The sequence below is a fragment of the Euphorbia lathyris genome, chromosome 1, assembly GCF_963576675.1.
Source record: "Euphorbia lathyris chromosome 1, ddEupLath1.1, whole genome shotgun sequence".
Taxonomy (NCBI): Eukaryota; Viridiplantae; Streptophyta; class Magnoliopsida; order Malpighiales; family Euphorbiaceae; genus Euphorbia; species Euphorbia lathyris.
In genome coordinates this window covers 44,026,541-44,052,110 of record NC_088910.1, presented here as the reverse complement: position 1 = coordinate 44,052,110, position 25,570 = coordinate 44,026,541, and the positions used below count along the sequence as shown (strand labels likewise).

General features: G+C 34.0%; 3 protein-coding genes across 5 annotated transcripts; 2 read left to right on the top strand and 1 right to left on the bottom strand.

Moving 5' to 3' along the window:
* Window positions 1-313: 313 nt before the first annotated feature.
* Window positions 314-3,004, top strand: LOC136230371 (uncharacterized). Its single transcript, XM_066019431.1, has 6 exons — window positions 314-984; window positions 1,068-1,181; window positions 1,420-1,500; window positions 2,030-2,202; window positions 2,358-2,454; window positions 2,609-3,004. The coding sequence occupies exons 1-6, from the start codon at window positions 664-666 to the stop codon at window positions 2,717-2,719; spliced, it is 897 nt and encodes a 298-aa protein (XP_065875503.1). The 5' UTR covers window positions 314-663; the 3' UTR covers window positions 2,720-3,004.
* A 133-nt stretch (window positions 3,005-3,137) lies between these two features.
* On the top strand, window positions 3,138-12,927 carry LOC136230352 (uncharacterized). Of its 3 annotated transcripts, none has more exons than XM_066019415.1 (9): window positions 3,138-3,706; window positions 10,289-10,649; window positions 10,756-10,789; window positions 10,867-11,094; window positions 11,184-11,273; window positions 12,035-12,100; window positions 12,190-12,281; window positions 12,403-12,450; window positions 12,547-12,927. In XM_066019415.1, exons 1-9 carry the CDS (start codon window positions 3,700-3,702, stop codon window positions 12,662-12,664), a joined length of 1,044 nt encoding a protein of 347 aa, XP_065875487.1. In that variant the 5' UTR covers window positions 3,138-3,699; the 3' UTR covers window positions 12,665-12,927. The 3 variants fall into 3 exon arrangements, with proteins under 3 accessions (XP_065875487.1, XP_065875493.1, XP_065875479.1); XM_066019421.1 differs by lacking the exon at window positions 3,138-3,706 and adding an exon at window positions 8,974-9,010; XM_066019407.1 differs by lacking the exon at window positions 3,138-3,706 and having other exon boundaries at window positions 9,097-10,649.
* A 1,345-nt stretch (window positions 12,928-14,272) lies between these two features.
* On the bottom strand, window positions 14,273-21,089 carry LOC136230343 (uncharacterized). Its single transcript, XM_066019398.1, has 5 exons — window positions 19,070-21,089; window positions 17,387-18,379; window positions 16,357-16,582; window positions 15,877-16,019; window positions 14,273-14,769 (listed from the first exon to the last, which is right to left on the bottom strand). The coding sequence occupies exons 1-5, from the start codon at window positions 20,687-20,689 to the stop codon at window positions 14,482-14,484; spliced, it is 3,270 nt and encodes a 1,089-aa protein (XP_065875470.1). The 5' UTR covers window positions 20,690-21,089; the 3' UTR covers window positions 14,273-14,481.
* Between the last annotated feature and the right edge of the window lie 4,481 nt (window positions 21,090-25,570).

Genomic DNA, 25,570 nt, shown 5'->3' with positions numbered 1-25,570 from the left:
AAAATTATCAGAGATTAAGATAAAATCTATGATTGGACTTTAACTATAAACTTATATTAATTTCTTACACGCTCTTATACGTAAAAAAAATGAAATATAAAAATTAAATAATTTTTTAATAGAGATTAAATTATTTTATGTCGTTTTGAAAAGGCACGTTTTTCTTATTCTAAAAGAGAAGAAAAAGAAAAAAGAAAGTCACGGAATTAAGTCAAGAGAGTAAAGTGAAACGTGTAACCTCATCTTCCATATGTTAAAGAGCAAAATATCTAATGCCCATTTATCTCCCCACACAGAGGTATTTATTTTAACCCTTAAAATAGCAAAATATTAGATTTCCCCTCCATTAGTTTTCAATTTTTATCCATTTTTCTTTATCCGGACACACACCAACCCCCCACTTATTCGTTATTTTCCCTTGAAATCCCAGTTTTACCCTTCTTATCTCTTTCTATCATCCATCAAGTTTCTCCTCTCACCATGCCCATTTATGTCATTGCCCGCCCCCGAAATTAAATCCAGTTAAAATTAACCCCTAAATTCCCTCGCAATCATCGGTGGCGGTGGGTGCGTCTTCTTCTTTCTCGCTTCAAATTCACACTCCCATTCCATTTTTTCTCTTTTTTTTCTTTCTTTCCTCTTTTCTTGGGTAATTCAAGGAAAATGCATTCGTTGCCCAGCATTAAAGTGTTTACCGATTTCAATGCGGGCACCCGAACGTGTTTTCCAATTCGGAACCCCCGTTTTGAGAGGAGACAGCGGCTTTTTTTTGGGGTTTCCTCCAGGAATTGTCGGATTGTAGCTTGTTCCCTGGAGACTAATGGTAATGATGGTGTCGATGCTGGTGCTGGTGGTGGAGCAAGTTCCAGCTCCAGTTCCGGATCAAATTTGAGTGGTTCTGACTTCAGTGCGAGTTCTTTTATTTCTCGGACTCAGAATTATGCTTTGTTGAAGCAGCAAATGGAGGTCGCTGCTCAATCTGAAGTAAGTCAAGCTTCTATTATCGTTAGTTTTCTCATATACTATTCAATTTTTCTGAAATTAAAACTGTTATGGTTTTTAATTAGGACTATGAAGCAGCTGCAAGAATTCGCGATTCATTGAAATCGTTCGAGGACGAGGAGCCAGTTCTGCGATACCGTAGATTGCTCAAAGAGGCCATTGTTGATGAGCGATTTGAGGTGCTATTTTCATTGTCTCGCGCCTTTTTCACTTTCTGCTATTACGATTACGAATATGCCTATGTCTCTGTAAGAGCGTGTGTGCTTGTTTATGTTTCTTGAACTATGAGGTTGAGTTATCTATATGTAGCCCAATTTTATTGATGTAGAGGTCGAAATCATGTTTTCAGATTTGGAATATGCTATTTTAAGCTATTTCAGTTAGTATTTTTCATGATTATGGGTCATTCTTGTCCAGGACGCAGCTAGATTTCGTGATGAACTTCAAGAGATTGCTCCACATTCCCTCCTGAAATGCTCAAGCGATGCGACAACCTTGGTATGCTGATAATCTCAAAGACTGTATTTTTTATTCCTTGTTGCATTGCTTGTGGTCCATGTGGTTTATTTGTTTATATCTTTTTTCCCACGTTTATCAATATCTGTTGCAATTGGGGTGTGATGTTGTATTAGAAATTGAGGAGTGCACTTAAGTCCTACTTGTCTGGAATAATAGAACTTACTGATATTTATGGCATTTTCTAAAATCAGTGACCTCTGCATTGTCAAAGGACCATTTTCTCCATGAACATAATCATCTCTTATGAGTCTTCAAAATTAAAAACCTAAATCTGGGAAATGTGTTTGGAAAAAAAAAGGATTGAATGGGGAGGGTGTATATGTGATTGCTGATTTGTTATTGAGTCAGTTAGGATTTGGTTTTTTTGCTCCATAATTTTTTCAAGTTGTTCTGCCTGTTAGGCTACTATGTGGATAGATAGTAAAACATGGACGAATGTTGGTTACACGGGTGAAAATCAATGATAATCAATCAGTTGAACTCATAAAAAGTATCGTATGCATTTCAGGGGGTCAGGGTTCAAGTAAGGAGTGCGTACATTGAGAGCCGAAGTCAGCCTTCACAGGGGCAGTTCTTTTTTGCTTACAGAATACGAATCACTAATAACTCGGACCGTCCTGTACAACTTCTTAGAAGGCATTGGATTATAACTGATGGCAATGGAAAAACTGAAAACGTGTGGTGGGTTATTTGTTTTTGTGTTTTTATCACATGCAATTCTTGAGGCATTTCTACAACTTATCATACATTTTTCCTGGCATTTTGACAACTTATCACCTTAAAATTACATATGCTGGACTTGCAAAATTGATTTTATATTGTTTTCCACATTGCAGGGGAATTGGAGTTATAGGTGAACAGCCAGTCATACTTCCTAGGACGGGATTTGAATACTCATCTGCTTGCCCATTATCTACTCCAAGTGGCAGAATGGTGAGATTGCAATTTCTTCCTTCTCTATTTGACTATCATGAATAGTTAAAGTCATTTTTGTCCTTTGATTTTATTTGATAAGATATTAAGAATCTCCAAAAAGTTTGAAAGGTTCATCATTCATAGGCATGCTGTTTATTTCATACAATTGCAGGAAGGCGACTTTGAGATGAAACACATTGACAAGGTAGGGTCCCCTACTTTCAATGTGGCTATTGCACCATATTCACTATCAGTTCTAGGAGATGAAGGTGACACATTTTGAAAAATCAACTAAGGTCCGTTGCACCACACCGTGTCAGAGACAGGGTTACCACTCTGTCATGCATTATGCCATTACCAAATTGAGGATTACAAAAGTATAAATTAGTGCCTTTCTTTTGGAAATGTAAAGATCATACCTATTATATACTGGGGAACATAGACTAAAATATTCATAATTTGTGTATGTATAAGGTTAGAAGCTGTCAAAATTGTATGTAGCAAACTTGTGAAAAATTCAGATTGTATACATGTTTTTGATGTGAGAATAAAGATTTTATTTTTATTATTTCTTTTTTATGTTTACTTCATGGAAAGACAATGATCAAACTAACTACCAATATATATGTTATTAGATTTATGCTCTATGAAGTAGTTGACACTTTGGGTTAAAGAATAAATAAAATTTCAAAGACATTTCTTGTGGATATATACTTTATTTTCTTATTGGTTAGGGGCTACAAAAACACATACACCACTCTTTGCATTGTTTTACAGTATACTTGGTGGGGATGGATTTTTCTAACTCTGATGGATTAATTTATACCAAAGTTAATAATTTTGGAATTTTGTTCACTTACTTAGTGGAAAAGCAAGAAGAAAATTGACAATTAAATTCAAATCTTCATATAAACCAAACTTGGGCTTGAAGCATGAATTGATTTGAATCCCACAATTCCCTTACACAAAAACTATAAGCACACACGCTTGTTATCCTAGAAACAAAAATGCTGCTCACACATGAATATTTTCAGTTGCTTCAACGTATTTCATTGCTCAAAACATGGAGATTTAGACATGAAAGCTGCTGATGAATGCAATTAGTTTTTAACTCTGTTTTCTATATATACATAACTCAATGCAATTAGTTTTTAACTCTGTCTTTTATATATACATAACTCAATCCTTCCTCTTAGTGCACTATCTGATACAGATCAACTTCAAACTTGGGGATCCCTTCACTGCAATTAATTCTCAATTACCATGAAAGGTACCTCTCTAACCACACACTCTATTTTTCTCTTCTTTACTGTATGATTCAATTTGGTAGGGGCGACAATTTTGGATTATTGTGTCAAAATCGTGCTATGTTATCAATCGGATTGTCTATGTAAATTGTGTTATCATGTCAGAAACTATTGTTTTTTTCTTATTTTCTTGTCACTGTTTAGTAAGCAGCCGTTTATGACTTAATTAGGGAAAAGGAGTTTTAGAAAATGTAGAAACATGGAGAAAGCCTAGCAGGTAGCTGCATATTGACAGTACAATACATATAGCTAGTTAGACCACTTTAATCTTTAAAAGCTAGAGGAGGCAGAATCTTTCTGGTTTCAACTTTATGAAAGCATAACTCAAGGTTTTTGGCACTAAATAGCAACCTAATTGGGTAGCAAATATAGTTAATAAGTTCCATTTGTATTAGGGTTGATCAGAATTTGATTGAACTCGCTTTTTGTTTAGGATCAAACTAGCAAATATAGTTAATAACTTCTATTTGTATTAGGGTTGATCATGGGTCTCGTAGATTCTTAAAAAGATCCAGAATTGGATTGAACTCGCTTTTTGTCTAGGATGGATGGAACTGAATTGTACCGTTAATTTATATTAGTTATAATTCTTGAGATTTTTAAATTCAAGTTTCTTGAATCGGATTGAATACCCGAATAAAATGATTCAGAATGGGATTGAACTGTTAGGACGGAACCAGATTGTACTGTAGGACTCTGACCCTTGTTTCCTAAATTGTATGTGCATATCCAAGTCCTATTTGTTTCACTTTGACATGAACAATGACCTCTCTGGGCTATAATATTCAGTGAGTATAGAGAACATATGACCATATTTTAAAAAGGATCAATAATTGAAGCAAGTAAAGATATAAAAAATAGAGTCCTTTCAAATCGATGCTGTTCCCTATCTTGTTTGTTCTGATTCTCCAGAATTTAGGAATATAATAATCCCTTGCATGCGTTCATATCTTTCTTATTTGTTATGCATTTCGAGGTTGTTTGATTCACTCTAAAAAGTACAAATCAAATTAAATTTTTCTTTCCAAGAGTTTAAAGCATCTGTGTAATAATATTTTTTTACAAATTGAATGTTTGGTCTTTTATATTATATTATTAAATTATGAGGAGTACAATACATAATAATAATAATAATAATAATAATACAGTTTGATTCCATTCCATGACATAGATGGGCCAACAAAAAGCTTAACTATTCTCTTTTTATCCTGAAATCTTAAATAAAGATAATTTAAGGGCTAATTTCATCATTTAGAAAGAAATTGAAGCGTGCCTTAAGAATTTGTTCTTGCTTGTTTACCACGTTGTCTCAGTTAACTTGTCGTTTTTTTGCTGTCGTTTTCCACAATTTTCATAATTCATGAGGACCATTCTTTTCAAGGATGGAAATTGTAATGTAAAAGTAAACCCTCCACTTTATTTATTTTTCCTCTTTTATCATACATTTCCTTAATTTTTCGAATTCTCATAAATAATCAATACTAAAAATATTATTTATAATATTTATAGCTTCAAGAAATTATGTCTGGCGTCAATACATTGATAGGATCAATCCTTGCTAATTGAATTTTTTTTTATTTATTTATTGTACTTCAACAAAATGACAGTGCATTGCACAAAAAAATATAAAATTCTCGTCTTTTATTTATAAACTCTTATTTTAAATTTATATCATATGCTTTTCAGTCTATCACAGACTATATAATATATATTTATTATAAATTTCTGTTTGCTGCGGACTCTGTTTGCTTTTTGTTACTTTTCTCTCTCTTTCTCTTATTAGTGAATATACATGTTGAGTTTTACAGAGTGACAGTTAAAAAAAAAATTTGAAAACAAAAAGGGAAAAAGCCACAATCGGCGGTAAAAAGAGGTAAAACTTTGATCCACGTAACGGCGTGGTGAAAATGGATGGAGAACCCTTATTGACCAAAACCATGATCCTGTGGTTCACGTTATATTTTATTTCGATGCGACTTCCCTTACAACTCCAATAAAGATTCCCAAAGTGGTCCCGCGTTTTCATCCAATCAAGCAATCAGGACTTAATGATGGCATGATGGTACCAATGACAAGACGACACGTAGAACCTTAAATGTCAATTGAAATCAGACTTACAATATACAATTAGCACAACCTTTAGCTCGCTTCTTTTTTTTTTTTTTTAAATTAATCTCCGATGTTGAACCACATTTTAGATGATCCCCTCAAGATTAAGATTTTCCGCGTACAGAGTAAATCAAACTCAAGACAAAACTTAAGTGAATAAAGATTTTTATTACTCAAATCAATCTTAATTAATAGTTTAGTTCGTTTTCGAGTATAAATGTTTAAAGTATTGTTGACATATAACTCCTCTTTTTTTTTTGACTTATTTAATGGGAATTTGGAGAAACAAAATTTGGAGAAACAATAAGATGCCATCAGAATGGAGGAAAAGTACCTTAATCCCTTTGTATAAGAACAAAGGCGATGTCCAAGACTGTGCCAACTATCGGGGAATCAAATTAATGAGTCACACTATGAAACTTTGGGAGCGAGTGATCGAACAAAGGCTAAGGAGGACGGTGAAGATCTCGGAAAACCAGTTTGGCTTTATGCCGGGAAGATCAACTATGGAAGCCATCCATCTAATGAGACAATTAATGGAGCACTATCGAAATAAGAAGAAAGACTTGCATATGGTTTTCATTGACTTGGAGAAAGCATATGATAAGGTACCAAGGGAAGTACTTTGGTGGGCCTTGATAAGGAAAGGCATTTCGCGGAAATATATTGACATCATAAAGGACATGTATGAGGGAGTATGCATGAGTGTACGTACTAGTGTTGGGAAGACTGAAGAGTTTCCTATTACGATTGGAGTGCATCAAGGTTCCGCACTAAGCCCATTTCTTTTTGCCATCGTTATGGATGAACTAACAAGTTCACTTCAAGATGGTATACCATGGTGCATGCTGTTTGCAGATGATATTGTGTTGGTTGATGAGACGAAAGAAGGAGTGGAGAGAAAGTTGGAACTATGGAGACAAACTCTAGAATCTAGAGACTTTAAGTTGAGTCGAAGTAAGACAGAATATTTGGAGTGTAAGTTTAGCGGCCGTAGGAGCAGGGAGGCAGGGACAATCACCCTAGATGGGAGAGTTGTTCAGGCCTCGGATTGCTTCCGGTATTTAGGATCTATTATCCAAACGGATGGAGAAGTAGATGGAGATGTTGCTCATAGGATTAAAGCTGGTTGGTCGAAGTGGAAGAGTGCTACGGGTTTCCTTTGTGATCTCGGCATGCCTAATAGATTGAAGGGAAAATTCTACCGGACGGCAATTAGACCAGCATTGTTATATGGTATGGAGTGTTGGGCAGTGAAACACTGCCACATCCATAAGATGTCGGTGGCGGAGATGCGTATGTTGAGATGGATGTGTGGTCATACGAGAAAGGACCGGGTGCGTAATGAAATAATTAGGACAAAAGTAGGGGTCACATCTATTGAGAATAAAATGAGAGAAAACCGACTAAGGTGGTTTGGCCATATGAGACGTAGAGCGCTTGATGCGCCGGTTAGGAGAACCGAAGAGTGGCAAAGGGATGTAGTGGTGAGGGGTAGGGGAAGACCTAAGCAAACTTGGAGGAGGGTGGTCGAGAGTGATATGAGTTTATTGGGAATTGAGGAAAATATGGTAGTGGATAGGACAGAGTGGAGGGAGCGAATCTGTGTCGTTGACACGACTTGATTTTCACGGTTTTATATGATGATTCATGTTAGCCGATCCCGAATCATTTCGGGACTAAGGCTTTGTTGTTGTTGTTGTTGTTGTATTTAATGGTAATTTTGACTAGTTAAAATTGATAAAATTTGAACCAATATAGATTATAAGTTTGCGGTTTTAATCTATATAACGTAAATCTAAAATTTAGCATTATTGTTAGTAAAACTACTTAAAAATTTACAAATTTACCATTCTCATTGATTGAACTTTTATCGATTTTGATAAGTTAATGGACAAATGTAACAATATAACATAGACCAACATTTTAGATAGTTTAGAAACAAATATAATAGGTCGGGAGGAGGCTAATAGTGTTTCATGTCAAATATAAATAATAGGAAAAAATACAAAAAAAAAAAACATAAAAACATAAAAAAAAAGGGAAAAAGTAACCAAATATCAGCAATCTAATTCTAATCTAACAATTAAATACATAATTAACACATTTTTTTTTTTTACGATTTTTACCTTTTCACTTTATCTTGGATTTTACTTCCTATTTTCCATTGGCAAGAGTGGGGGATCTCTCCCTTTTTAATAAAGTTTCTAACTTTATTTCCTTTTTCAAAGTCTTTTTTATCTTAGGTCCTTTTTAGAACTTGAGATGAATATATCTCATGCCCTATATAATATTAAGGGCCCGTTTGTTTTACCTACTATTTGATGTTGCTGTTTGCTGCTTGCTGTTACGGTTTGCTGCTTGATGTTGCTGTTTGCTGTTGCTGTTACGATTTGCTGTTGGAAAAATATACTTTTCCAAAAAGCAGAGATTCTCTGCTTTTGTAAAAAACTGCTTTTCGGATGTAAAAAAGCAAACAGAAGGTCACTAACCAAACACTTACTGCTGCTTTTCCAGATATAAAAGGCAAACAGGATGTCACTAACCAAACGCCTAAAACTCTCCCTTTTGAAGTGAAAAGGCAAACATGAGCATGAAAATGAACAATCAAACACCCTCTAATTATATATTTAATTATTGTATTAGGATTACATTACTATTAATTCTTAACTTCATTAGATAAGAGGGTGAGAATTGTTGATTTCTACATAGATTATGGGCTTGATTGATGATTTTAGTAGTTTGTGGAGCTAATTAATTTTCAAAATATAGTTTATAGGCTAATATGAACTATATGGCTCGATGAAATATGCAATTGACAATCAAGAGAAACTTCATCTTTAAAAAAATTACATTTACATACCGACAAAACAATGCCTCCCAAATCGAAACCATAAATTATATGGCCGACTTTTCATATTTGTTTTACTAATTTGACAGTTTAAACTAAATTGATGTGTAAGTTTTGTAGAGCTGCAATTAGATTTCTTAGTAGAAGATTACACAAATCTTATTTGTTAACAGAACATTACACGGATCTGTATTTGTAAATTTTAAACCGACATATGCATGTTTTGTTTTTATTTTTCCCCAGGTAATAAAAGAGGAGAGCTGTGACCAAATTTAGATGACAGGCAAAAGTCAAAAGAGGTCAAAATGTAGGGCCCGCATTAGGACGGTCACCAATCTCTAATGCTTCAACTGAAAGCTATAAAAACCGTATTCTAAACTGAGTAATCACAGTTTAAACATGATCAACTGTCAATATCTTTAAACCTCTCTATCTATTTCTGTTACCAGAAAAATATCATAATTAATTAATCAGTGATTAATTAATGAAATCATATTATTATCATTATGGTTGGTTCGAGTGACTGAGAGGTTACGGGTTCGAGTCGTAGGAGCGGTCTCTTGCCAAAAAAATTGGTAGGAGAAGGTTTGCCCTTATATACCCTTATAGTGGGACCCCTCTCCGAACCCTCACTTAGCGGTGATGCGTAAATGGTGAAAATAGTAACAAAACAAAAGAAAGATATTTAAATAAATAATTATAAGATTGACTAGGCCCATTTGATGTTGGCAGTTTGAGGGTGCTTTTATAGGCAGCAAAAACCATTATGATAGATATCCAAAAAATAAGAAGGTAGAATACAAAACAATATCCATTGCCATTACAGGAACCTCTGTCTCTTCCTTTTATAAAACAAGAAATTTTTGGAAACACTGAAAAAGTCCCCTGATTATATTCCAGTAAAAGGTGACAACAAGTTTTATGTACTTAACACTTCTTTTTTTATTATTTTTTTATTTATTTTGCATGCATTTAGAGAGATAGAGACTGTTCAGCCATATCAGTAGTCTAGTCTATTTTCAATTTTTATTTATAAGTGAAAAAGAAAGAAGCTTGTCCTCAAATCACAACCCCCTTTTAACCTTCTCTCTCTCTGATCATCTCTTTCTTTTTCTTTCTCTTTATTTAGTTTTCTTTCTCATCCAAACCAAACCCATACACTTCAAGAACAAGAAGCAAAGCATCTCCTCTCCCTTGTCTTCAGACTTTTCTTCCCCTATAATTTAGCTACTTCTTTTTAGGTTGATATACAGTTTTTTTTAATATTTCTGTGCAAGAACCCCCCTACCTAAAGTTTGGAATCTCTTCTTAGTTTTTGGGTTTCAGGTCAAAAGCAATCTGGGATTTTCAATTACTTATATAAAGTCTGCATTTTGTTTTGATGTTGATGTTACGTTTTAAACACCCGTGATAAATCCCATCTAAATTTATGTTTAATGTGGTATAGTTCTTGTATATAACCTCTCCTCTTCTGGGTTTCATAAAAATGTATTAAAGTTCTTAGCTTTTCCTCAACTTCTCTTCTGGGTTTGGATTCATATCCTATCAGGTTTTAGCTAACCTTATAGAATGAGTTTCATAACAGGATCCACACAAGACACTTGGCATCCATCTATGACTGCTGATACAACATTAGCTAAATACTGGCTAAACTGGAGATTCTTCCTTTGTGCTATCTGGGTTGTAATCTCAATGATCATTGCATCAATCTTGATATGGAAAAATGAAAAGTTTCGTTGTCGTCGATCGGAACGAGACCTTGAAGAGGATGATAAAGAAGAAACGGAAGCAGTTTTGTATGATGATGAATCTTGGAGACCATGCCTTCAAGGAATCCACCCTGCTTGGTTACTAGTTTTCAGAATTTGTGCTTTCACTGTGCTTTTGATGCTGCTGAATGTTGCTGCTTTTGTTGATGGACCAAGCATTTTCTACTTTTATACTCAGTAAGTTCATCATTTGAAGATCATTGCTTTGAATGCAAAAAGAAGCTAACTTTAACTTTTATTTATTCCTCTTTCAAACTAACTAGTATCATTTTGTATTTGATAGGTGGACATTCACTTTAGTTACTATTTACTTTGGGGTAAGTAATTTAAAAATGTTTGAAATTTTGTGTTTTTGTTTATGTTTGATGCTAAATGATTAATGATTGAAATGTAGCTTGGATCAATACTTTCAATGAGGGGATGTTATCTATATCATAAAAGAGTTGGTGGAGATAGAGTTGATAATGTAGAAGTTGATTCAGAGAAAGGAAACTGTTCTACTCCTGCAACTATAGATAGTTCAACAACTTCAATTGGAAAAAGCAGCTTAGATTCCAATGAACAGTCTGGAATCAGGCAACCTGCAGGGAGATTGGTGTTTATCTTTCAAATAATTTTCCAGGTAAGTTTTGTCAAATGTGAAATGAGCTCACTTTCACACGGTTTCAACTACTTCCTTGACATTCTTTACTTCCTGAAACATGTAAACAGATGAATGCAGGGGCTGTTATGCTTACAGATTGTGTATTCTGGTTTGTTCTTGTTCCGTTTCTTGCAATAAAGGACTACAGATTAAGTGCTGTAAGTATCTTTTTTTACCATTTTCTCATCCATATAGTTATGTTGCAACTAAATTGGTTTGATTGGAAAAGAAGGAATCATTGTCTTGATGACCCAAAAAACCGATTGCTCCCGAAACTTTAGAAATGTTATGTTAGCTTCCTAAACTTACTTAAAATGATTTATTTACCTTTGAACCGACTTAAAGTCACCTATTGGTCCCCTTTATCTTACTTAAAGTGATCTATTGACTCACTGAAATCGGTTAGATTAATACACCCTCCAACTTGTCAAAATTTCCTCTTATCCTGCTACATAGGAATAGGGAGTTAATCATGTCACATGAATGAAGCAAATTTAAGGGACTGATGATACAACTTTAAAGTTCAAGGAGCCAATCGGTTTTCTAGAATATTCAGCCACATGTATTTTTGAGGTTTTTATGTATCCTCATTGAGATAATTCAGTCCATATGTGATTTTGGCCTCCATCAAAATTCTCAACTTCTCCCCAGCCCATCCAGCAACCCCTTTTAAAATTTTAACTCCCGTGTAACTTTATCTTGCTCCGCCCCTTCCTATTTATGTTTGATTCCAACTAGGGATAAGGAGTCTTAACTGTAACTAAACTCCGTACAAGGTTATCTCAATCGGGATACGTGCGGTTTACACAAGGTGACTAAACCCGGAACATGGTTATCTCACTCAGAGACAAATAACAATTGTGATTTCGTGTTGGATAGTCATATAACAGTAAATAGTTGTTGTTTTTTCCTATGGCAGTTGGTTGTAAGTATGCATTCAATGAATGCTATCTTCTTGCTTGGAGATACTGCCTTAAATTGCATGGTGAGCTGAGCTACTTATTCCTTGAGTCAATATATAAAATCATTTGCAATTATGAATTATTATATTCTGATTTTGAATCTTCTTTTCAGCGATTTCCTTTGTTTCGAATTGCCTACTTCTTCATATGGACCATAGTGTATGTCTTATTCCAGTGGATTCTCCATGCTTCTGTCAGACTCTGGTAACATTCATTCATTATTTACTCAGATTTTCTTTCTTTCTTTCTTTCTTTCATAAATAAGTAAATATAAATAAATGGTCCCATGATGTTTTTTGTTTTTCCTATTTATAAAATGAAACAGGTGGCCATATCCGTTTCTTGACTTGTCTTCTTCATTTGCTCCTTTATGGTACAACCTCTTCTTAAGCAGGAAAAAAAAAAGCTAATAATTTTCTCATAATTGAATGAAAATAGTAACATTTATACTTTCTTTGTTTATATGAAGGTACTTTTCAGTGGCATTGATGCATATACCATGCTATGCAATTTTTGCTTTTATGATAAAGCTGAAACATACACTGTTCACAAGATGGTTTCATGATTCTTACCAATGTCCAAGGTAGCAGCTGCTGCTAGTAAAAAAACAAAGCAAAAAAGTTGTAGGAAAGTAGAAGCATAGGATACAAAGGTAACATGTGGGTTTGTCAAATGACAAGTTGGGAAAATGATTTCAGTAAGTAAGTTTTTTGGAATACAAACAATGGTGAAGAAGCAATGTTACCCATTGTTAGAGCAGCATATCAATTGTAACTAAATAAACCCATCTCAAAGAATCAAGGAAAATTTGTAATTGCTCTCTCTTTCTTCTTCTTCAATGAAAACAATTTCCGGCCACCATTAATCAAATATTTAATAATTAAAGTTGGCTTGAATAGAAAACGAACATTGATTAATCAAATACCACTTATTCGGCCTCGTGGTTTTAAAACATATTTATATGTAACACACCTTATTTATTTAAGTTCCACCACTCCATTTTAGGTTTGTCAATCGGACGGGTAATACTCATATCCATTGGGTTCCGTCTCATTAACATTGGAGAATTCTTAATATCCATTTTCGTAAGATTTTGGATAAGGAGAAAAATTATTCACATTCTTGAGGATGAGTTAGGAACGGTATAATTATTCCCGTCTCATGAAGATTCTCAATCCATTATTGTTACGGTTACTCATGGATATAGCCATTAATAAATAATACATGGATATAGCCATTAATAAATAATACTAATATTATGTAACATATTTTCTAGTATTTACCAATTAATTTCTAATTATACGTTTAAGTATCATTATGAATATATTTTAAGTAATTCTCTTTGGAGATTTTTTTTTTTTTTTTTTTTTTTTGACAAGAATTTTCTCTTTAGAGTTTATTGTGGAAAGATAGAAGAGGCATTAACATTGAATATTTCAAAAAAAAAAAAAATTATTTTACATTTTTATTGTGAGTTTATATTAAAAATGTTGCTTTTTTTTGAAGCAATATTAAAAACGTTGCTTATTTATTGTACATTTAGTAAGTTGAATATAATAATTATCCATTGCAACATAGATAGGGACAAATTGATCCCTGAAGTTAGCTTTGTTTTAATTAGCAGCAACAATAGTTTGTTATTTTTTTAAAAAGAAATTCCTTAAATCCTACCCAAAGAGAGAGAGAGAGAGAGAGTAAACATAGACATGTGACCCACATTTGATATTGACAATGATTACAATAAAAAGATATCCAAATAAATAACCATATGATATATTCAGAAAGTGATTCTCTATCTTATATTAACCTATGGTCAAACATTTTCCACTTCACAATATCTGATTCAGTGGCCCCTCCCCTGTAAATAATAAAAGTTGCCTAGTTGCTTTCACTAACTCATCAATCTTCCATTTTTCTTTTGTCTCTAGTTGACCACCTATCCTGTACGCTCTAATTCTTCCTCTTTCCTTTTTCACATATGGAAAGTGACTCCACTGCTTTTTTGGTAGCAATTCAAATTTGATTCTACAACTATATGCCAAGTTTTTATAACCATCTTTTCACACTATATTATTGTAACTTGTCACAATGTGTACATTTCAATTTAACCAGCTACAGTTTTTTCATCATTTAAGTACCAACCTCGAACCGATTAATCGGATTGTTTAAGTGATAACTTCAAGAAGGCATAGCTATATTTTGATGCAAATTTATAAATCGTGATAATAAGGGGGATGGGGGGAAACAATAATGTTAATCTGAGTCCCAATTTACAAAGGATTCGCTAAAAAATGAAGGAAAGAAAAAACTCACTCAGCCTATATGCTAGTATAGGCACCTATATGTGCTGCAAATGGAACTTCAACTTTATCAATCAATATAATATACAAATTGGTACAGGAGATCAAAGATAAGTGCTTGGCAAAGAACCCATTAATATAACAGTGTCATTGTCCTTCTGATCCTTTACCTTATCTGGATTTGCCCTTGAAAATAGTCCAGAGAGCAATCCAACGGACAAACCGCTGCCTGATCTTCCGAAGAAGTCGCTTGCCTTACGGCTCAGCTTATTATGGACTCCCATGCTCTTTTCCTCTCCAATGACTGCTCCACAAGAGCAGTTTGTGAGCTTCCTAAAGCAAGGCTTGTGAAATACCGATGGACAAGATGAACATTTTTCAACCTCGCCTTCCTGTTTGAGGTTTATTTGTATTGTTAGAACTTTTGCAAGTTAAATATCAGAAAAAAAAATATAATATGCATGCATTTGGTTAGGCCACATTTTATAGTCAGGATTTGAAAATTGTTCTGGCGCTTCATGCTTTGATCTATCTGCAGAAGCACTAATAAAGCTAATAACCTCATAGCACTAGTCATGAGCTTTTTACATCTTAGAAACCATTTTGAGTTCTATACTAGGAAGAACTGACACAGGTACGAGTACAGGTGCGGATGCGGAAAATGGCATTTTTAAAAAATATGAGACAGGAGACCCGGGTACGGCATTTATATATATATATCATAAATAACATTCATTAGCCATTATAAACCATAAATAACATCCATAATAAGTCATTAATTCATCAAAAAGAAACATTTAACACTTCAAACTATTTAAACTACTAAAAAAAGGGACGCCTGCTATATTCTTTTCATTACATTTTGATTTCTTTTTTTATTAGGGTTTTATTTTATTTTTGTATGTAACAATCCATCTTTTTTGTAAAATTATTAAAAAATACCCCTATATTCTACTTAATTAACTTAGAATCCGTCTACTATAAGTGTCCCCATTAAAAAAGAAACGAAAAAAGAGGGGACACTTATTTTGGAGTGTCAAGTGCGTGTCCCCGAGTATCCCTGGAGTGTCCGGACTGTCCGACACTCGTATGTTACCTCCTAGATGTTCGATGCTTCCTAGGTTCTATATGCTTTTTCCATTTCTCAATTGACAACCATAGCAATCAAAAGGGAAAACGAGCTATATTAAGAAAAACAAAATTACAACATAAACTTCAGAGTTTTCCTCACAGAATGGAACTAGAATTTCACAATTTCATGATTAAATTTTTTGTGCTCTCTTAATTTGAATATTCCATTTAGCAGTTCCTAAGAACTTTAAAATATAATCATGTAGTCAAACTTTAAGGACCGTGCAGAAATAAAATATTTCAGTGCTTCACAATCAATGCGATAGCAATGTGCAGAATGGTTGCATCATTAGATGCCAAGTTTTTGAATCTTAGGTAATGGAATGATAATGTGATATGAAAACCACTGCAAATATATGAATGCCCACCTGAAAGGGAAAAATGAGTGAAGATGGATCATTACACGCCTGTCGTGCACTGCACGGGATTCCCACATCACAACAAACGAGGCATTGATCAGTTATATGCTCCAGGATTTTTCTTGAAACAGTTTCCACCATCACAGGTAGGGCTGCAATAATAGCAGAAACATTGAAAAATTAAATGCAAGATATCACTTATTGTGGAACTACAAGCTTGTAGGGCACTCAGTATGATACGATACAAGCAAATACCAATAGTAGTACGTAACCATTTTTTGAACTTCAGTATGAGAATCCACATTCAAAGTACATATCAACCAAATGCATAAAAATACCCATAACGTACAAACTACACTTGATGTCTTCACATAGTATGGCAGATGTTCAAGAACTGCTGCATATATAAATAAGGGCATAGTAAATGCAATTCAATAAGGCATAAGCTTTTAGGGATTGAACTCCCATTATATTATATTAGATATTTACCTGCAAAAGCCCCTTTTGAGAGATCAATAAGGTCTCTAAGTGCAAAAAAATCATTGTTTTCAAGGAGATATCTACGTAGTCCAAGTCCTTTGTTGACAGTCCTGCGGAATGGGCAGCGAACATAAGAAAGCATAGTTCCTATCTTTTTCCTGACAGTCATAATTTGTTGTAGGGCAGGGACCTTTGAGAATAGGAAAGGATTAACTGCACTCACACAAAGCATGGGCTGCAACAAATTGATCATCAATACATGTCACATGGCGTTAGATAAAATGAAGTGTGAACTATTAGCTTTCTCAAGAATATACGAACGACCAATGCTTTATTAGTAGCTTGTGCATGCATTAGTTGCTTTATGTTCCGTTTGTTTCACTCAAAATAATTTAACTTGGACAAATATTTTCTATCTTCTGGGAAAATAAAATATTTTTAACTGTTTGGCTTTAATATGTGTACATGAGTTTAAACTTAATTCAAGGGTTCAAGATAATTTAAAGCTCAATATTAATTGCTATAATTCAAAGGTTGGACACTAACTATTCATTGTTACACTTGTTTATAGAATACTTTCCATTAACTATCAACATGTTTTTCTTTGACCTTTTTTACTTCAGAGGTTCAAATGTTGGAAAATAAGGAAAACATTCTCTGTGAAATGCAACTTAGTTTCAACATACGCAGACATTTCATTGATCCGCTGGAAGATAGGTCCAGAGTCATGAGCCCAAAATAATCCAACAAATTACAAAAAAAGTTAGAAAGTTCTAGCTTTAATTATCAGTTGAAACTCCAGATTGAGTCATTAAGTTTATGCAAGCCAGCCCAACAACTGTTGGGTTCAATCCACTTGCTCTTCCTATTATACCATGGTTCTAATATCAAAGTAATTCCCCTTTTCAAGTCATTTACTTTTGTCACTTCATATCTTTATCCAGTCTAAATCAATCCAGCTACAGAGAATCTCAGGATTACAGAAAACGAAAAAGTGTCAATATTGCCAGTAAAATAAAAGTGCCAATATTGAAAATACCTGATCATGAATGGAATCCAGGTATGATTTAGCCATTTGCGAGACAGGATATTGTGTAAAATCCCAATAATGTAAAGCTCGTGCTGGCAAAACTGCAGTTTCATTTGTATGGCATGAAGAACAAAACAACTGACCAGTGTATTCGCAAAGTCGCGGCTTTCCCCATCCAAGTGCTTGCACAAAATCTTGCACAAGTGTCATCCCATCATCAAAATGTTTGTGGCATCCAGCACAAGTATAATGCTGAGCTTCTAGCAATTGTTTTGTAGATTTGTACGGTCTAATTTCAACAATAAGTGAAATTGTCTTCCCCAAAGTGGAGACGTTCTCTGGCTCAGCTCCTCTGTTAGAGAATATAGACCAAGGCACTGCTTTTGGAGATGCTGGAGAACTAGGAAGTGAATCTTGAGGACATAAAAACCAAAACAATGCAGTTGGGAGACTGGAAAAGTAACCTGAATGGATAATTGAACTCAAGCACTGCTGAATTAGAATGCTTCTGTCAGAAACAACATCAGGAGATGCATTCCCAAATATTTTTCTAGATTCCTTTTCTACAGAAGACCAGGGAAGAGGAAGAGTCCAACCCTGGTCAGTGAATAATGTTTTCAACCGACGATAGAGTGTAAAGAAATCACGATACCTACGCTCAACCTCCCACTGATCATTGCTGCTCTTAACTCTTATTCTATACACAGTATATTCCTTCACTCCAACTAATCTTTCACTAAGTGAGACATCTCCTTTCTTCTGCTTAGCACCTACTACTTCAATCCCATCAATTTTCAGAGACTGTGTGATTAGTGGGAAGGCATCTGTACCTGAAGTGGAGGCAGTTGATCCACCATCTCTAAGAGGCGAGCATAGCTGTGACTGTGACATGAGATTAACCTGCGGAAACCTAGCTCCTGGAGACTCATTAGAGTCCAGTAAAATTTCTTCCATTTCATTTACAATTTCATCGTAACATTCATTATCTTCAACTTTGTCTTCCTGCCAAAAAGGATGAGTACCAAAATTAAGTATGCAACAAGAAAAAAAGAAGATCATGTAACCCAATATAGTGCCATATGACATGAATCACCCTCTAATTATCCATATGGATCCAAATGGCCAAGATAGATGCTATCAGTTAATACAAGTTATCAGGCTGATCAGAATATTGTAATGTATTTTCATTTAAGCTAAAAGAATGAATAATTTGCTGAAGCATGACTCATCCTAAAGGTTTCACAGTTCTTTCAGTGGCTTGTCAGGTTAGCTCCATCCAACATCAGACAAGACACATGGTAAATGTAGAAAAACACTTAAAACAACAACCAGAACACAACACAATGAACAGGATACTAGAACTGAAAGGAATTGGAGAAACTGTCCGTTTGGTAGCACCGGTGCAGCAGGTGACAAGTATCACTCACTTCCTCAATTTTCTATCTACATGCATCTTTGCCATATTCCCATGATTTTACCACAATAAAAAGGGCGGCCCAGTGCACTAGGCGTCCCCGCTGAGCGAGGGTCCGGGGAGGGGTCCCACCACAAGAGTGTACTGGGGTCCCATCATGATTTTACCACAATATACAATAATAATAATAATATTTAAGAACAAGTTTTGCCAGAGACTAAGAGGATGCAAACCCATGTACACTAACCAATCTCACATAGCTGTTAATCTAGACTGACCTTAACAGGCTCAAGATGATCTTCAGCATCTACAGAAGTAGGACTGTTTTTCAATACTTTGCTCCTGATGTTTTTGAGCATCAACTTAGTGGTTAGTTTCTGATCTTCAGCGAACTGAGCACTCCCATTTTCAAAATATTTAGTTGGAGAAGAACAAAGTTGATTAGTTGCATCAGAAAGGGGGTCCAATTTTGCTTCTGAACTCCCTGTCTCTCCATTTCCAAATTTTTTGTTATTATCAATAGGAGTTATGTCCTCAGATTTCACTCTTAAGCACTCCCTCTCCATGTCCCAATCTACAATGTTTCCAACAGGAAGTTTTTCTGCAAAAGGATCCTTCTCCATCTTAAAGACATCAGCGTTCATGCTGCTCTTAAAATTCTTGGATGTACAATTTGCATCTTCGACTAGATTGTAGGTTGAATGGTCTCGTGCACCTTGCAGATCTGGTTTAGGTAAATGGTATGAAGCCACTGAGGTCTTTCTGTCATCGTGAGTTATTTCAAGAGTTCCTTGAACTGGACAAATAACCATTTTGATGTCTCTCCATTTTTCTGATTGCTTCAGTTCTGAATCTTGAGAATCACCAGAGACCACAGAAGAACTACGGAAATTATTCACCAATAAATTGGTCATGTCACCTGGAGGTTCCGTGGTTATGTCTTCCTCTACGTCCGACAGACCAGCAGATGGTTCCTCTCTCAAAGGCGTAGCAGTAAAGTCACACAGGCTTCTCTGAGTTTCCATCTGCTGTTCGTTCTGATCCTGTAAATTATCCAAGCTCATAGAAGCAAAATTACCTCCAATTGTTTCTTGCTCAAAATCATCCCAATCCTCTGCACCAAAGGCTACAGAAGAACTCATAAGCAGTGGATTCTCATTCTCAACTTTTGCTTGCTTGCCGTGTTGTATGCTCTTATGCGTATATAAGCTCTTCCTATTCTCATCATCAGAGCCGCAACCATACATTGAATCATCGTCTTCAGAATGTCCATATCTAGATGTTGTCTCATCTTCCTCACTCTTCATCTCACTTCCATTGACATCCAAACCTAACTCTGAATCCAACCCATCATCCCCATCATTGACCACAACACTCAAAGAACGTTCTCCAACACCACGCACAAGAAGCAAAGCATTTCCAATCCCATTACTGATTGAGTCTCTCCCACTACTTACCACATTAACACTCTCTTGCCAAGCATCCAATTCATTATCCCTTCCATTACTTTCTCCATGAGTCCCAAAATCACTACTCCCATTCTTCAGAATCCGCTCTCTGACACTCTCTTTCAAACAATCGAAACCCAAAGCTGAAAGTTTCGGCTCCTCCAATTTTCTATCAGGCCTCTCTTCCAGACTAAAATTCTCAAAGCTACCATCCAAACTCTTCAAGGAGCCAAATTCAAACTCTATACGATCATTAATAGGTCCAATAGAGCTACACAAACTAGGCGTGCCCATTACCGAGTTCGCGCTACAATACCGATCAAACTCCGATTCTCCGCAAGACGAGTATCGCGACAGCGATCCATCGTCACCATCGGACAACTTCGGATCGAGTGGATCAGGAGAAGCTGGCCGGAAGACGTCCTCGTGCGGGCCATCCCCATCGATCATCTGATTCTCGATATCGTCGAAATTTTGATAAATACTTCCAAAATATAATACAAAAGAAGCAATTAAACTAACTTAGAATCATAAAATACATAAGAGAGCAAAGAACCTGATAAAAAAAATCGATTATGGATTGGAGTGAAACAACAGAATGATTTAGGGTTTTGTTTAGAGTGAATCGAAATGAAGAAATGAAGGAGATGGTGTATGGAAATGAAAAGAGCGTTCCTGTAATGTCTCTAGATGGCTGATGAAAGAAGATTGCGAAATGCTAGTGAGAAATTCGAAAATTGGTTAGTGCTGTTTGTTTGTTTTGTTGAAGAAGAGTTTTTCGGCTTCTGTTTTCAGTACAGTTGGTTCTTCAGGCTTTTACAACTATCATTGAATGGTAGTTACGTAATTCTATCTCTGCTTTAAATTATTTTTCCTTGATGTATATCTTGTTCCCAAATTAGTGTCTATATACTCTAGACCGGGAAAATACAAAATTTGGCCCTCTATTCAAAATAACTTGTCATTTAGATTTGGACCTCCCTCATCATCTTTTTCAAATTTTCAATATTCATTTATTGGGCTTTCAATCTCAACTTTTACATATAAAAATCATATCTATACTATATATAATTACAGAAACAGAGACAAATGAGAATAAATATTTTAGAGGTCTTTTTGATGAGTTGTCAACGTAGTAAAAAATCAGATTAAAAATATTTAATTAATTAAAAATAACAAATTTATATTTATAATATATTAAATAATTATTAACCTATTAATTAAAATAATAAAAGAAAGCAAGAGTTACGGGAAGATGAAAAAACACAAAGCAAAGGAAATCCAAAAGTCACAAATAAACTTCTATATAAAGCATGATAGATAGCATTCCACCATTATATTCATTGGTCACGATAGATAGTATTATATTTCTGAAAGTAAATATTCGATTTTTTTCATATGTTGTAGTTATTTTGTTCTCAATTATGTTGTTATTTTATTTTTATTAAACAATAGTTGTTATAGTTTCATCTTTCAGATTCATTTCTGTTGTTACCCAAGTTCTATACCTCTCGCTATCTTATCCATGTTTTCTTTTTTATTTGTCTTTTTTTTTCCAAACTGATAGCTTCAATTGAAGAAATCCGACAGAAATAGAAGATGCATGAACAACTAAAACCGGAAAACACAAAAGTGTCAAAAATTACAAGAAATTCTTATGTTTCTCAAGGTAATTATTCGATTTTTTTTCATATGTTGTAGTTATTTTTATTCTCAATTGTGTTGTTGTTTTCTTTTTATTAAACAATAGTTGTTATAGTTTCATTTTTCAGAGATGAAATTCCATTTCTGTCGTTACCCAGGTTTCATACCTCTCGCTATCTTATCCATGTTTTCTTTTTTATTTGTCTTTTTTTTCAAAATGACTAAAATAAAGATTTTGTAAATTTGTATTCTTTTTTAGTATATGTTGCTAGTTCTTGATGAGACGAAAGAAGGAGTGGAGATGAAGTTGGAACTATGGAGGCAAACTCTAGAATCTAGAGGCTTTAAGTTGAGTCGAAGTAAGACAGAATATTTGGAGTGTAAGTTTAGCGGCCGTAGGAGTAGGGAGGCAGGGACAATCACCCTAGATGGGAGAGTTGTTCAGGCCTCGGATTGCTTCCGGTATTTAGGATCTATTATCCAAACGGATGGAGAAGTAGATGGAGATGTTGCTCATAGGATTAAAGCTGGTTGGTCGAAGTGGAAGAGTGCTACGGGTTTCCTTTGTGATCCCGGCATGCCTAATAGATTGAAGGAAAAATTCTACCGGACGGCAATTAGACCAGCATTGTTATATGGTACGGAGTGTTGGGCAGTGAAACACTGCCACATCCATAAGATGTCGGTGGCGGAGATGCGTATGTTGAGATGGATGTGTGGTCACACGAGAAAGGACCGGGTGCGTAATGAAATAATTAGGACAAAAGTAGGGGTCACATCTATTGAGAATAAAATGAGAGAAAACCGACTAAGGTGGTTTGGCCATGTGAGACGTAGAGCGCTTGATGCGCCGGTTAGGAGAACCGAAGAGTAGCAAAGGGATGTAGTGGTGAGGGGTAGGGGAAGACCTAAGCAAACTTGGAGGAGGGTGATCGAGAGTGATATGAGTTTATTGGGAATTGAGGAAAATATGGTAGTGGATAGGACGGAGTGGAGGGAGCGAATCTGTGTCGCTGACACGACTTGATTTTCACGGTTTTATATGATGGTTCATGTTAGCCGACCCCGAATCATTTCGGGACTAAGGCTTTGTTGTTGTTGTTGTTGTTGTTGTTGTTGCTAGTTGTTATCGTTTCGATTGCTAACTCTTAACTAAAATTTAGATTTTCGGCTTTATATGAACTCAATTTTTGGCTTTCTCAATTGTGCTGTTGTTTTATTTTTATTAAACAATTGTTGTTATAGTTTCATCTTTCAGATATGAAATTCCATTTCTGTCGTTATCCAGATTCCATACCTCTCACTACCGTATCCATGTTTTGTTTTTTATTTATTTATTTTTCAAAATGACTAAAATAAAGATTTTGTATATTTGCATTCTTTTTTAGTATATGTTCCTAGGTGTTATCGTTTTGATTGTTAACTCTAACTAAAATTTAGATTTTCGACTTTTTATGAACTCAATTTTTAGTTTTAATTGAAGTTAGATTAATTTTTCTAATTCGGAACATGTTGAAATCCACTCATTTTTTTTAGTTTGAGTTTAGCTAATTGATATGGATTGTATTTTTTATTTTTATGCATTTTGGTACAAATAGATATAAAGTTTCACACGATAGTTGTTCATTGAAGTTTGAGACATATTAAATAAAATATTAAAGAGATATTGGAATATTATACTTACAATGAAGTTTACTTCAATATAAATTATGTTATATTATTATTATTATTATTATTATTATCAAGAAGTTATTTTTTCCAATTTTCTAGACAAGGAGATTGTAAGCGTCTAATACGCTTGATAAGATGTTTATTTTGAAGAATGTCGATTATGCTAGATACGAATTCAAAATCAAGGTAAATAAAAATAAATTTTGATGCTCAAATCCTAAAAATGTACATTAATTATGGATATTGAGATAATTGCTTTTGTAACATTGACTTATATAATTTTTAACTATTATATTATGGTTCGTACAAAATTGTTAGTATTTCAAGAGTTTTTAACAGATGAAAATGAAATATGATCATAGGACAAATTATTGAAAAATATTAATTAAGAAAATATTATTATTTGAATCTCTTCAAATTCTCAAATGCTGAGCATAATGATTCTAATTAATATAATTAATTTCACATATTAATTATAAAATGTTTTTTTATACTGAGTGGTTACAATTGCGGTTTAATTCTATTTAACTAAAATTAATTTATGGACTTAATACTTCATTAAGAAAAAATAAAATGTTTAATTAATGGGCAAAAAATATTTTCACTCTCCTCTTTATACGCTTATGTCTCGACATTCTCTCTTATTTTATTTTATTTTTTTTAAACCGAGAGGAAGATGGTTCTCTCCTAATTATCTTTTTCGTCCCTTCAATTTTTTTTTTCAATTCTTTTGTTTGTTTTTCTTACTTACAAAATTCAAGAATATATAATTATTAGAAAATATTAATGAAGTCAAATAAGTGATATCTGCGAATATGGTTGATATTCTATATAGTGAAAGAATGAAGAACAAATTGATCGAATGTCTTGATGAGATATTACGAGATGAAAATATGAGAAATCATCATCTTAAACTGATTCAATTAGATATATTGGGTTATTGTAGCAGAATGAATAATTGAATTCGAATACTTGGTGATCATGAAATTCCATCAACCAAAATAATTATCATCAAGGTGAATTTGTGACTAATTCTTACGAATTTTATTTTTTTTATATGTAACATATTGAATTGATAAAGTTTCTTCATATGCAACATTAGAAAAGTATTGATTGTAATAGTTTATAGAATAATATATTGATGTTGCTTCCATTTTAACATAGATTGTAGTTCTTTTGTATCGTAGGTATAATATTTAATTTTAATTGTAGTTTAATTCAATTTTTGTTTAACCTATATTGTAATTCTTTTGTATCGTAAATATAATATTTAATTTTAATTATAGTTTAATTTAATTTTTGGTTTTTTATTATATTCTAATATATTTCTTAATTAATCTGCTATTTTATTATTATTATTATTTCACAGAATATTTGGAATATGAAAATATATTAAAATTCCTAAAAAGTACAAATCATTGAATTTTGTAAAAATAAATAAATCATTCATCTTTAGTTAAAATTCTATAAAAAAAGTAGTCAATTATTTTTAAAATTAATTTAATTTGAATTATCATTAAAAAATATATATTAATTTCAAATATACATAGTATAAATTTTTTTCATAGCATGATATAAAATTATTTAAAAGTAAATATGTCAATTTATTTATTTATCTAAATTATATAAAAGTTTCATACCCCGTGCATCGCACGGGTTTTCGACTAGTTTAATTATAAAAATATAATTAAATCATAATCACATTCTGGCGGGACGTGAATTGCTTGTGATGGGTCTCCGAAGGAAAATTGGGAATGGTGAAACCAGCGCAATCTGGATCTCCCCGTGGCTTCTTGATGATTCCCTCCCTCTCCCTACCAGCCCTCTCGATACCACACTGCCTACTGGTCTGGTGAAGGATCTGCTAAATGAAAATGGCGCTTGGAACCTTGATCTCATCAGTAGAATCTTTAATAGAAGGGATGTCCAATTGATCTGTTCAATTCCGGCGCGAAGGAGGCAGCGTGAGGATGACTGGTTCTGGCCTGATGAAAAGTCTGGTAATTACTCAGTAAA